The 12,646-nt window shown below is 36.8% G+C and overlaps 1 protein-coding gene across 2 annotated transcripts in view; it reads right to left on the bottom strand.

Moving 5' to 3' along the window:
* Positions 1-58: 58 nt before the first annotated feature.
* LOC101735682 (midasin) overlaps positions 59-12,646 on the bottom strand; it is a 44,370-nt gene continuing 31,782 nt past the window's right edge. For both annotated transcript variants that reach the window (XM_012694238.4, XM_062674030.1), the window contains 15 exons: positions 12,280-12,409; positions 12,069-12,198; positions 11,133-11,208; positions 10,449-10,668; positions 9,742-9,840; positions 8,812-8,991; positions 8,130-8,474; positions 7,475-7,652; positions 6,008-6,162; positions 5,046-5,171; positions 4,581-4,765; positions 3,386-3,591; positions 2,857-3,062; positions 1,789-2,142; positions 59-741 (listed from right to left, as the gene is read on the bottom strand). In XM_012694238.4, coding sequence (XP_012549692.2) covers positions 556-741; positions 1,789-2,142; positions 2,857-3,062; positions 3,386-3,591; positions 4,581-4,765; positions 5,046-5,171; positions 6,008-6,162; positions 7,475-7,652; positions 8,130-8,474; positions 8,812-8,991; positions 9,742-9,840; positions 10,449-10,668; positions 11,133-11,208; positions 12,069-12,198; positions 12,280-12,409 — 2,776 coding nt within the window. In that variant the 3' untranslated portion in view covers positions 59-555. The remainder of the gene's footprint in view (positions 742-1,788; positions 2,143-2,856; positions 3,063-3,385; positions 3,592-4,580; positions 4,766-5,045; positions 5,172-6,007; positions 6,163-7,474; positions 7,653-8,129; positions 8,475-8,811; positions 8,992-9,741; positions 9,841-10,448; positions 10,669-11,132; positions 11,209-12,068; positions 12,199-12,279; positions 12,410-12,646) is intronic.

Raw genomic sequence — 12,646 nt, 5'->3', positions numbered from 1 at the left:
AAACACGAAAAGCCACAAACTCCAGCTGTTTAAGAGTTCAATAACAAAAACACATGCAAAAGGATTTAATATATATATTATAAAAGATGTATTTTAAACAAATCATAATCCATACTTATTTAACATTATTAACTATTAATAAGTTTCTCTAACATGATAATCCCCGTATTTGTTTCATTTAGTATATAAAAATAATTTTTATATTCTTAAAACTATAAACTCCTAACTTACTCTGTATAGTTATTGTCAATAACACAATATGTTCCACTTCATACGCTACAACAATACACAAATATCATTTTACGATTAGGCAAAAAAGAAAAACAAAACGTGAAAATGACATTCAATCTAAAAAAAATATTTAAATTTAAATATTGTTTTTTTTTATTGCCCTTGTAGGCAGACGAGCACACGGCCCACCTGATGGTGAGTTATTACCGTCGCCCATGGACTTCAGCAATGCCAAGGGTAGAGCCAAGCCGCTACCTACCGCTTACACTGGTACTATTTTGGAAAGAGAAACAAAACGGTCTAAATGTTTTTTTTTCTCCTTATTTAGCTAACATTAGCGGCCAGTTCGAACCATTGCCGCAGCGCGTCTCCCAGTACAGTTGGTAGCGCGGATATATCCCGCAATATTAGATAGAACGGGAACGGGAACGAGTCTAAATACGACTCGAATCTCAACAGGCTGTTCGTAGCGGGGTCTAGTATCGGTCGTCTGATGTCCATTATCGAGTCCTGGAACAAATTACTTTCAATTAGCCCCCGAAAGTCCAATATCAAATGACTTCAAAACTTGAATACATTTTTAACCGACTTCAAAAAAGGAGGAGGTTCTCAATTCGACTGTTATTTTTTTATATTTGTTACCTCATAACTTTCGACTGGGTGAATCGATTTTGATGATTCTTTTTTATTAGAAAGCTGACGCTTCCCGTGTGGTCCCATTTCAATTTAGTCCAGTTCTGATAATGGTATACACGAGAAAACTATATAAGTCTTAAATTTGCATTAAGTACGTGGGCGACAGATACTTAGATGTATAACTCAATATCACGCCAACCGATTTCGATGATTATTGTTTTTAGTGTATATTAATATGTTTTGGAATATCTTTTTTTTCTATTTGAAGTCGGTTTTTGTTAAAGCATGTCTATTTACAATATTCCCCCTACCTATTCGCTGGTAGCCTAAGAGGCTTTCCAGCTATGCGCGGACGGGTGGATGAGCTCACGGGCTCAACCTGAGAGAATTTGCTAACACTAGCCCTAGCATGAGCGGTGCTTCGCAGAATCTACCACCGGATCGGAAACGCGACCCACTGAGAAGATCCGGCGAGAAACTCAGTGGGCTGTGTCTGTGGGTTAGTTCGCTTGTAGAACTCTTGGTAGTATTCGACGAGTTCGACAAGGACGGTGACCGGTGCTTGAGAAGTCTAAAAGCATCGAAAGTGAATCCGGGGGAATGAAAGAAATGTTTCGGGCGAGGGCGGCTTTGCGTCGCGGTGGGATAAATACTGTTACCACCTACCCTCAATACAGGTCGAAATATCAATTGTATAATTGTCCTACAATACAAACCAGAATGCATGACATCTTTTGGCAGCAGAAATAGACCAGATGGTGGTACCTACCGATAACCGCTACCACCAGTAATAATAAAATAATTATACCTTACATTGCATCACACAAGTGAGGTAGGTATTTACTTGGAAAAACTGCCGGAGGATTTGAACAGAACTTGTTATTACAGACAAAACATTCGTATAGATTTGAGAAAGCTCACCTTATTATGAGGGTTGTCGATGATGACGTAAACTAAGAATATCCCTTGCTGTTTCGCCCTTCTGACCGCCTGGAGTACCTTCGTTTCACCTTCAGAGAATATTCCTCTACCGTCGCTTACTATAACTAACAATTTAGCGTTCAGGGCATCACTCTTCACGGTCTGTTCTTCGAATAAAACCGTACAATAGTCCAGCAGTTGAGCTATCTTAGTTTTATTCTGTTCGAAACGTAACTGTTCGAGAATCTTCGAGCCGGAATGTTCTGAGAATTGTTCGGTGAACGGGTGCAAGAGGTTCGGTTTCTCGCCGAAACTCAAAACGGCTAAATCACCTGATTCCAGTAGATTTAAAGCCTGGAAATAAAAATAAAAATGTATTATTGCTGTATTTATCAAAACACCCGTTATAAGATCATTGATTGGTACCGCTTGCTCAAATATCACAACAAGCTGTATATTCGCACATTGATAAGACTGACCCTATTAAAAAAATTCTTTTTTTTAATTTGAAGCACTTAAAGTTTCATCAAACAGTCGTGTCGTCAATAGTTTTGCACCAAAATTAATAAAAAAGAAAATATCAGAGTTATACTTTTCGCGCTGAGAGGCGGTATATAACTATCCACGGTATCTACCTATACCGGTATTTATCCACTATTACAAACACAATTTTCCGTATAGTGGCGGTATTTTTAATAATGTGCAATATACATATTACTGGCGGTAGGACCTCTTGTGAGTCCACACGCCACCACCCCGCCTATTTCTGCCGTGAAGCAGTAATGCGTTTCGGTTAGAAGGGTGGGGCAACCGTTGCAACTATATTGACACCTTAGAACTCATATCTCAAGGTGGTTGGCGGCATTTACGTTGTAGATGTATATGGGCTCCAGCAACCACTTAACACCAGATGGGCTGCGAGTTCGTCCACCAATCTATAAAAAACTTCTTATCTAGTCTCATATAACACGGTTTGGCACAACAGGGACTTTATGGGAACGTATCTACCGTTAATATAAGTATAAGAGGGTTAACTGTATTATAAAAATTAAAATGACCCTTATTCACCTGAGATACGAGCGCTAAGCTCTCGAAGGCCAACTCTTTGCTCCTGTTATCGGACATAGAACTGGAATCGTCGACGGCTATAGCGATCTTGTACTCTCGTTTTGCCGGCTTTGTCCTCCGCAGCCAGATGCGATCCTTGCGGAAGTGTGACGCGATGTATGGAATAATTCGACGCATGTTAATGGCACGACCAGTTCGAAAATCGCCTGAAAGTTGAAAAAATATTTCAATCTAATAATGATATAGTCACACCGAAATGCTGGAAGAGTCATATCGCGTCACACAGTATTTATAAGTTAGATTAGTTTTCGTTATCGTGTTGTTTTGTCGTATAGTTGTAAGGACCATTGTGTACAAATTCAACACTTTGTCTTGCTTAGTCGTGTGCACTTGGCTTATTTTGCAAGCCAGATTTTGTTTCTTTTTACTTTTTGTTATTTTTTATGCATATTTTTAGCTTTTGATGTGTATTGTGTGCGAAATAAATAAATAAATATTGCTATTAAGAAAAAAAGTGTGTATAGTTTACCCGCTCGTCGCGACCGTCCAGTGGGTTCTAGCACCAGACGCAGCCGTTCGCAGAGCGCGCGCGCGGACGCGGCCGAGTCCCGCCACAGCGCGCGCCACGCCGCCGCGCCCCCCGCACCCCCCGCCCTACCGCACGCCAGCCACTCCCGTATACTCATGTACTGCTCGATCGTCATCTCCTCCGGTTGGACATCCTCTTGCTCCAATCTGTAGACGAAAATATATGCTTTAAGCTTTATTCAATTACATGGCAAGACCTGATGTTCGTCAACAAATTAATAAAAATTGGCTCGGAAGACAGGCAGCTTATAAATCAAAACAAAGGTAAATGGTATGATGAAATAAATAATGAAATAGTTATTAAACCCTGGTTCGCTAGGAGCAAATCTTTCTGTAAAAAGAAATTCTACACACAAATTTGTAGACTGAGATTTGTCCATTGCAAATTTAACGCTGATGACTGCTTTACCGAATGAAAATAAGTTCACCAAATTGCAATGAATGCTCCTTAAATGAAGAACAAACAATACTTTACTACTTTAAGCTCTACCAATATCCCGGCCTTGACTTCATTATATGGATTAACCGTCAACCGACTTAAGTGAGGCTGTATCCGAAGTGTTATAGGCAAGTTCTTCTTTTTCTTTATAATTTTTGACTCCGGCACAGTTTGTGCATTAGCCAGCGTCAAGTAATAAGATTTTTATGATTCGCCGTTTTAATTATTTACACTTGATGAATAATAAAAAGCGAAGGAAACTTAATCAATTGGCATGAAATTAAATGAAATGAGATGAGATGATATGGGATGAAATATAATCTCAGTAAAATGGTGTTCATTCATTGAGACTATTTCAGTGGACTTTTCGGTGGATCCCGAGAAGCTACGTTCAGCGGCTTGGTTTCATTTTCCCACATTTGTGCACTTTCACAGATACGAAACAGTTAATAAACCACCGTGTTTACACATTTAAACCTGAAGAAACACTAAATAGACAAAATAAAACAAGTCACACAACTTCACTCCTCGCGTTCCCGCCAAAAAGTCCTTAAGTGCAAGTTGAATATTTGGTTTTTACAGTCATAATACATAATTACCATCTAAAATGTACTTGAATTGAAAACTATTTAACAAATGATGACACAAAAGCTCGTACGTCCATTAAAAAAAAAACATTTATAAAGACAATTCGTACCGTGTATGATAAGTAGTGTCAGTTCCTCTGGCAACACTAGAGGTATCAATTTTTTCTCCTTCCACTTCCATACCGGTTTCGCCAGTGGGCTCCTCTCCGGTTTCATTTTTGTTGCCAGATTTATCTTTGTCTTTTTCAGCACTTTCTCCCATCTTTTCCGGTTTAAGTTCTTTCGATTTCTCAACCTTTTTAAAAGACATACATATTGTATAATTTTTTTTATTTATTAGCATAATTAGCACCTTAGAACTTTACGAAATAGCATAACAAAAAAACATCACTATCGTTTTTTTGTATGATTGTATGAAAATTTCTTGTCTTATTGATGTCATTTACATAACAAAACTCGAAAAATAAAACACAGTAATTTTTTATTCTGTGCTTATTTTAAAAGGCTTTTAGAGGTCACAAAAACATCAGTGACGTAAAACACATGACGTCACAGAAATGTTTTTTAAATTATACCTGTAATTCTTCATCGTCAACTTCCATAGGAACTTGTTCATCTTCCTTCAGTTCTTCGCCTTCATCTTCTTCTTTCTGTATCACCGGCTGTTCATTGGCTTGTTCTTTGGTTGCTGCGTCTAACGCCTTTGAAAATTGAACTATATATATTTTTTTTATTACTTATATGTGTGGACGAGCTCACGTCTCACCTGGTGGTTACTGGAGCTCATAGACATCTACATCGTAAATTCCGCCACTCGCTTTAAGAGTTTCAAGGTCTAACAGTACAACGGCTGCCCCGCCTTTCAAACCGAAACGCATTACTGCTTCACGACAGAAATAGGAAGGGTGGTGGTACCTACCCGCGCGGACTCACAAGAGGTCCTACCACCTTTAATTACGCATATAATTTTGCGGGTTTGATTTTTATTACACGATGTTATTCCTTCACCGTGGAAGTCAATCGTGAATATTTGATAAGTACGTATTTCATTAGATAAATTGGTACCTGTTTACGAGATTCGAACAGCGTTGCAACGCTCGATACGAATACTCCGGGTGTCTTATCCTTTAAAAAGAATCGTATGATTTTAGACATCAAACAATGTCTTATGTTATGCTAGCTGACCCGGCAGACTTCGTAGTGCCTCAACCGATAAATAAAAGACCTAAACTTTTGTATAGAATAAACATAAAAGAAACAAGCGATCCGTCCGACGGGAGACACATCAAAGGTAAAACAAAATTGTTATTTTTATTTAATTTCGAGAATTTTCATATTTATCTACCTTTTAAACCTTCTCTGGACTTCTACAAATAATTCAAGACCAAATTAGCCAAATCGGTCCAGCCGTTTTCGAGCTTTAGCGAGACTAAAGAACAGCTATTCATTTTTATATATATATAAAGGTATTTTGTGTGTGTTTATTTAGTATTATTACAACTGGTTTCAGTGACATAACGTTTGATTTTGTTTGTACCTGTAAATCATCCTTTTTAGCTTGTTTCACATGTTGGAAGGCATCGGCGTCGCTTTCATCTTCATCATTGACATCGCCGCCCTCTTCTGCGTTATCATCTTCCCGCTCAACGTTCAATGTCTGCATTTGTTTATGTTTCCTCTCAGTAATGTCACCTGCGTAACCAAAATGCGAATGTAGAAACAATATAAAACAACGTGCAGCTATAATTGGTTGGTTCCTTATTGCTTGAAATCGAAACTGGGTCTTATCTTTTGACTGACTCGGTGGTGCAGTAATTCGCAATCCTGACTGTTGCGCTGAGGGTCGAGGGTTCGATTCCCACATCGGGCAAACAATCGTGTTTTTTTTTTATTTATTTTTTTGCTTGGATGGAATCGTGTAATGAAAAGATTGGTTTGCTCTTTGTTTGGGTGTTTATTATCTATATATGTATATCGTCGTTGCAAATATAAAATCTCCTATTTTGGGCCAAAATGATATTTTCATATATTATGAAAGTTATTTTGAATATCATTTTTTTTTATTGCTTAGATGTGTGGACGAGCTCACAGCCCACCTGGTGTTAAGTGGTTACTGGAGCCCATAGACATCTACAACGTAAATGCGCCACACACCTTGAGATATAGTTCTAAGGTCTCAGTATAGTCACAACGGCTGCCCCACCCTTCAAACCGAAACGCATTACTGCTTCACGGCAGAAATAGGCGGGGCGGTGGTACCTACCCGTGCGGACACACAAGAGGTCCTACCACCAGTAAATATCTAATATATATAATCAGCAAAAACTCCCATGTGCATATCTCAATATTCCACTTTATTAAGCGTCAATCTTAAAAAATCCTAAGTGTCGGTTTGTATTTTATTATAGATCAAAGTACCCGACGTGCTAAGATTTTTTTTTTTCAGTAGGTAGTTTTATTAGATTTTCTCGAAAAATACATTTATACACATAGGAGATTTCAAATTTGCAACGACGATATAATATTGAAACGTATATAACTATGTATATCAGCTACTGGTACCTGGGTAATAAAGGGAATCCTAATGTGGGGCCGAAAGACCGTGCGTGATTTGTTCCCAGTTTTTTTTTCTTTCTTTTAGGCCACGACAAAATTTTACATATCGTTAAAAGTTAGGATAGAGATAATACAATGAACAAGTTTAATCAGACGCACATTATTTGACAGTTCTCGGAAACAAAATCTTGATGTCCAAAAGAATGCTCCGTACCAATTAATATTTAGTACAGATTAGCAGAGTCACTATATTCGACTCTACTAAGACTAGACTACACGTTGCACGCCTATCTATTGATTTTCACATTCCAAGCCCACCTTAGAACGCATCGAATTTTCCTTAACGTCCGCCCGATTCAATACTAGATGGCGCTATTGAGATATATATTAGTGCCAATACCTACTAATAGATGGCTCTGGCAATAATAAATTGAAACTTGTTATTAACCTAGTATTCGTTCCTCGTCTGTTTTCCCTGGTTTGTTCTCGTGTTTGTTCTTTTTCTCCTGTGTCGCGTCAGCCCGGTTCGCGACCTGCTTCTCACCGCGATGACCTTTATCGCTCTTGTCGAGTTCCGAACGGCCCATTGACTGTTTATCTTCGCCCACTTGTTCCTGAGCTTGTTCCTAGAGTAAATGCAACAAGTTGCTAAAATCGTGCCACTAAGCAGCTTGAATTAGGTTAAAGTTAAAGATATGACAATTTTTTTTTTATTGCTTATATGGGTGGACGAGCTCACAGCCCACCTGATGTTAAGCGGTTACTGGAGCCCATATACATCTACAACGTAAATGCGCCACCCACCTTGAGATATAAGTTCTAAGGTCTCAGTATTGTTACAACGGCAGCCCCACCCTTCAAACCGAAAAGCATTACTGCTTCACGGCAGAAATAGGCAAGGCGGTGGTACCTACCTGTCCGGAGTCACAAGAGGTTCTACCACCAGTTTCACCAGAACAGGTCAATTAGGTAGTACTAAGTTAAAGATACGACAAAGTTTCAATAGAAACGGATGTATGAACTGAAGTTTCAATCTACTTTTGAATATAGTCGTAGCCAGAGTCGTTTGTCACGGCAATAAGGAAAAAATTAATAGTACTTACGAAAGGCGCTGCGTCTTCATCTTTAGCCTGTTCATCGTTAGTCTCGACATTATCGCTAGTACCGCGATCGATTTCAGCGTTCTCTGCCTTCTCTCCCGCAGCCTCATCATTATTTGATGGATTGGCTTGTGGATTAGGTTCCTGGCCTTTTTCCTGTACATCATCATCTTCATCAATCTTCTCTTCGTTTGGTGGAAGTTTGTCTTCTTTTTGTTCCGGTTCCTGTTCTTGGGTCGGCTCGGACGACTGAGCTTCGCCGTCTGTATTGGTTTGATCGTCTTCTTCTTTTTCTTCTTCATTTTCTGTCGATTCCTTGTCTTTTTCTTGCGTTTCATCTTGCTTTTCCTGTACACAAAAAAAACCTTTAATAACTTAGTTTCTTTTTTGTTCAATACATTACAAGGGAAATACTTATTAAGACTGAAAAACATTATTCATATAAATGGGCCCCACCAGCGAATCAAATTGGTATTTATATAAAGAATTTTATATTTTTATATTGCATTTTATGTTAGTGAATACATCGAATTTGTTATCCGTGAGATGGTGAACCATAGAAGAAATGAAAAAAAAATCACATAAAGAAACATGTATAGTCATTATTACCCCTTTGATGCTGATGATAGTACTAGGAACTCATCAATCATTGTCAAGCATACCCAGCATACTCTTTTAACTTTACCTCTTGTTCCATGTTATTTTTTTCTCCGTCGTTTTGGTCATCGCCTTCTTCCTCGTCACTGGATACTTCTAGTCCGTTCTTATTATTCTCTTTTTCCTCAACGTTCTCTTCCTTCGACTCTTCCGGAACATCCTTCGTGACGTCTATCTCAAATGGATTCTCCGTTTCTGTTTCACCTTCCTGTTGGTTTGGAAGAGACGTACGTGTAAGTAATTGAGCCCTTTCCACTAGAGACTCATTTAAACCAACAGCTTCCACTATCGTGTAAGTTATTTTTGTCGCAAAATATTCTTACTGTTGATTTTGATGGGTGAGACATTACAATTGATTTATACATTACAATTGAGACTTTGACCTCATGTCTCAAGGTGAGCGGGAGACATTCATGGTATTACGTTTATGTGAATTGGTAACCATTTATCACAAGGCATGCGTGAGTTCGTTTACTAATCTACGCATAAAGAAGTCATAGAAAAAGAAGTACATAAATATAACATGGTATTAAAAAAAAAGGAGTTGAAAAAATAATACACAATAATTATTCTCTCGACCAACGTTTACATCTAATAAGATTAAAAATTTCCTTTTCTATACAATAGAACATTAAAGAAACAATGATGATGTCTGTATCGCAGGGTTACTAAATGAATCAACAAACATATTTCGAAATATCTCGATTAGTTAGTGCTAATTGTTAAACTGTTATCAACACGGGGGTTATGATTTATTTGGTTGATAACTTCATATTACTTTTCTTCGTATATAAAATTCAAACAATTGTTTTTCTTTTTTAAATAGAAGTCAATAATGTCAGTGTTGTAATTTAATCGATTTTTATTACAAATACGGATGTTAAAGTTTCAGTTATATTTTATAGTTTGAATAAACACATTTTTTAATAACTTTTTAGATTTAAGCAATCGTACGTACATCTTCACCTGGCTCTTCACCATCAATATCCATGTTCTCAGGGAGATCGAAATCTTCTGGTTCTGGAAGTTGGGGCGCGTTGCCATGATATGGATCCACCTGGTAAACAAAAAACCAAAGCAATTGATACAATATTGTCCATGTATGATGTAGGGTCCTTTTTCCCCCTTGATATGTAAATGAGCTACCCCAACTTGTGTTAAGATCAGTTTTTCCCAAAGAAAAATATACCTGGGGGATTTGAACACCGCCATAGAAGCATCTACGTGGAAGAGGAAATGCTAAGATCCGAACTTATGGCTGGATTTGGGGGAGGCCTATGCGAAAGCAAAATAATCTTTGCCGATGTCAAAGGTTTAGAAAAATGAAATTAATAGTATGTACCTAAATATGAATTAAAGTCGTTAATAAAGGCCTCTAAAAAAAAATTAAAAAAAAAATGTCGCATTTCTAGATACGAATACATCTGGCGTGTGACTTTAGGCCACAACAACAGTAACCTTAATGCCTTGTTCAGAAAGTTTACTGCGAAATAATCCTGGATTCCAGTTGACATTTTAGCCGTTAGTCCAATTAAAATTTGATGTCTTAAAAGACGTTCTGTTAGTTAGCAGTATCTTAAACTCCGTTAAATGCTCAGGTCAAGTTGGCCACGAATTACTTTTCCTAACTATTTTTATAAACAAGGTTTTTAAAATAATACCCACATGATCATCATCGACTTCCGGTTCTTCCATTGTATTTATGTCTTTCTTTTGTTTTCGGTCTTTCCCTTCAGCGCCGTCGTCGGTACCTTGTTCTTCCTCTTTAGCACCCATTTCCTTCTCGCCCGTGCTCTCACCTTTACCTTTTTCCTCTTTATCCTTCTTCCCTTCTTGTTCATCGAGATCTTCTTCGTCTTCTGAACCCCAGATTTGTTGATCCAACCTGAATTTGATTCATTACAGATTAGTTTCAATATTCTGAAATTCGACAGCAGCTTACGGCCTAAAAGTGCTAACAAACACTTTAATAAAATGTGTAAATCTATAAACAAAAAATGAAGTTCTTAGAATCAAAATGCTTAATTTGATTAGGTAAAATAAGTTAACTAATATTAGTTATTTTTACTAATAGTAGGTATTTTAAGCCCAGACGAGTACCACCCTACCTATTTTCGCCACAAAGCAATCATAGTAATACATTCCAATTTGAAGGGAGGAAAAAGCCTTTTTACAGTAAAATTGAAACTTCGACCACTACTCTCAAGATGGATGACAGTGATAGTGGAGTGACCACTCCCATTTAAACAATTAAAAAGTTAATATTTACAATTTAAATAAGTTAACATATTTTAACCCAAAACATTTCTCACCACAGCTTGTAAAACATCAAACAAATTTTTTACTTACTTTTCCGCGGCATTATCAGTGTCGCCCATTTGTTTGTCGGCGTCGTCTTCATCGTCCTCTTGTTCTGAATCGTCACCTAAATTTAATAAGATATAAATATTAAAATTATGCATTCGGGTTACATAGGTTTTGAATGAAGACTCACCAATTTGATGCCCAATTTTACTACTTATGTAATCAAACAATCATTTTTTTACCTCAATACCAATGTTTTTGACAAAACTATATTTGATTTTTAAATATTATTAATTTGTTAAGCCAAGCATATATTTTTGTTACTTTATTATTGATTATTTAGTAAAGATAACCAATCTTATTTTTTTCTAGTTAATTATTATAATTTTGCAAGGAATATCCTTCAATAGTTTAGAACTTTAGAATAAAACAAATATTGTCGTTTACAAAAGAAAAAAAAGAAAACACATTTCAAGATGATTGAAACTTCTCCTCTCGGGATTTTAATGATAACTTGCTTAGGGGGAGCATGCTTCGGAGATTAGAATAACTAGTTCAAACAACTGAAAAGAGCAACATTGACTACTGATTATAGCCTACGTTAGAGTCGTAGCGTTTGATAAACACTTGCGAGATAAAATAATATATTAACAATTAGGTAAATGTTTTATTAAGTGAATTTTTACTAATTTCGAATATTAAATAACTAATAATAAGCAAAACTTCTTAATTAATATTTATTTTCCAAATAGGAATTAATAAATTATCAACAAATGTCTAAGATATTCTTTTTACACAGTTTTTTTGTAATCATCTGAATTTGTTCATGAAAGTTTTTGCTATTTTTTTCACGACTACAATCATTTCCAAGAATGGATTATAAATACTATACAACCCTAAAACATCAAGTATCCACATCTATACACCGACATCTTGATGAATGTTAAGGTTTAAATACGACAAACTATCATCACAATATACCTTTTTTGTCAACATCTTGCAAGTGAGAATCGAAATCATCAGTCATGTTTACACCCTTTTCTTCTTCTTTACAATCCCTATCTTCTTCTTTCTGCTCTTCTCCTGGACGTTGAGCATCGTCTAATTGGTCCTAATGAACAATCGAGTTCGGAAAATTAGTGAATGTTACATTATAATGAAACACAATATATTTCCACTTGTCAATATATACCTGATTTTCTATTTTATCTGATACATCTTTCTGTCCCTCTCCCTCGCCTAACCCGACACCTCCAGATAATTTACCTGGTCCACCCTCACCTTCACCTTCCTCCATATCCAAATCAGAGGGTTTGCAGAATCTAAAAATAATATGATATTATCTTCTATAAATATATAAAAATGAATTGCTGTTCGTTAGTTTCGCTAAAACTCGAGAACGGCTGGACCGATTTGGCTAATTTTGGTCTTGAATTATTTGTTTTTCCTTTGATGTGTCATCCATCGGACGGATTCCTTTTCTTTGTTTTAAGTTTATTTTATACAAAAGTTTAGATCTTTTATTTAACGATTGAGGCATTACGAAGTCGGCCGGGTCA

The sequence above is a fragment of the Bombyx mori genome, chromosome 19 (assembly GCF_030269925.1).
Source record: "Bombyx mori chromosome 19, ASM3026992v2".
Lineage (NCBI taxonomy): Eukaryota > Metazoa > Arthropoda > Insecta > Lepidoptera > Bombycidae > Bombyx > Bombyx mori.
The sequence above is the reverse complement of the archived record's forward strand: the minus strand, read 5'-3'. Positions and strand labels throughout refer to the sequence as shown.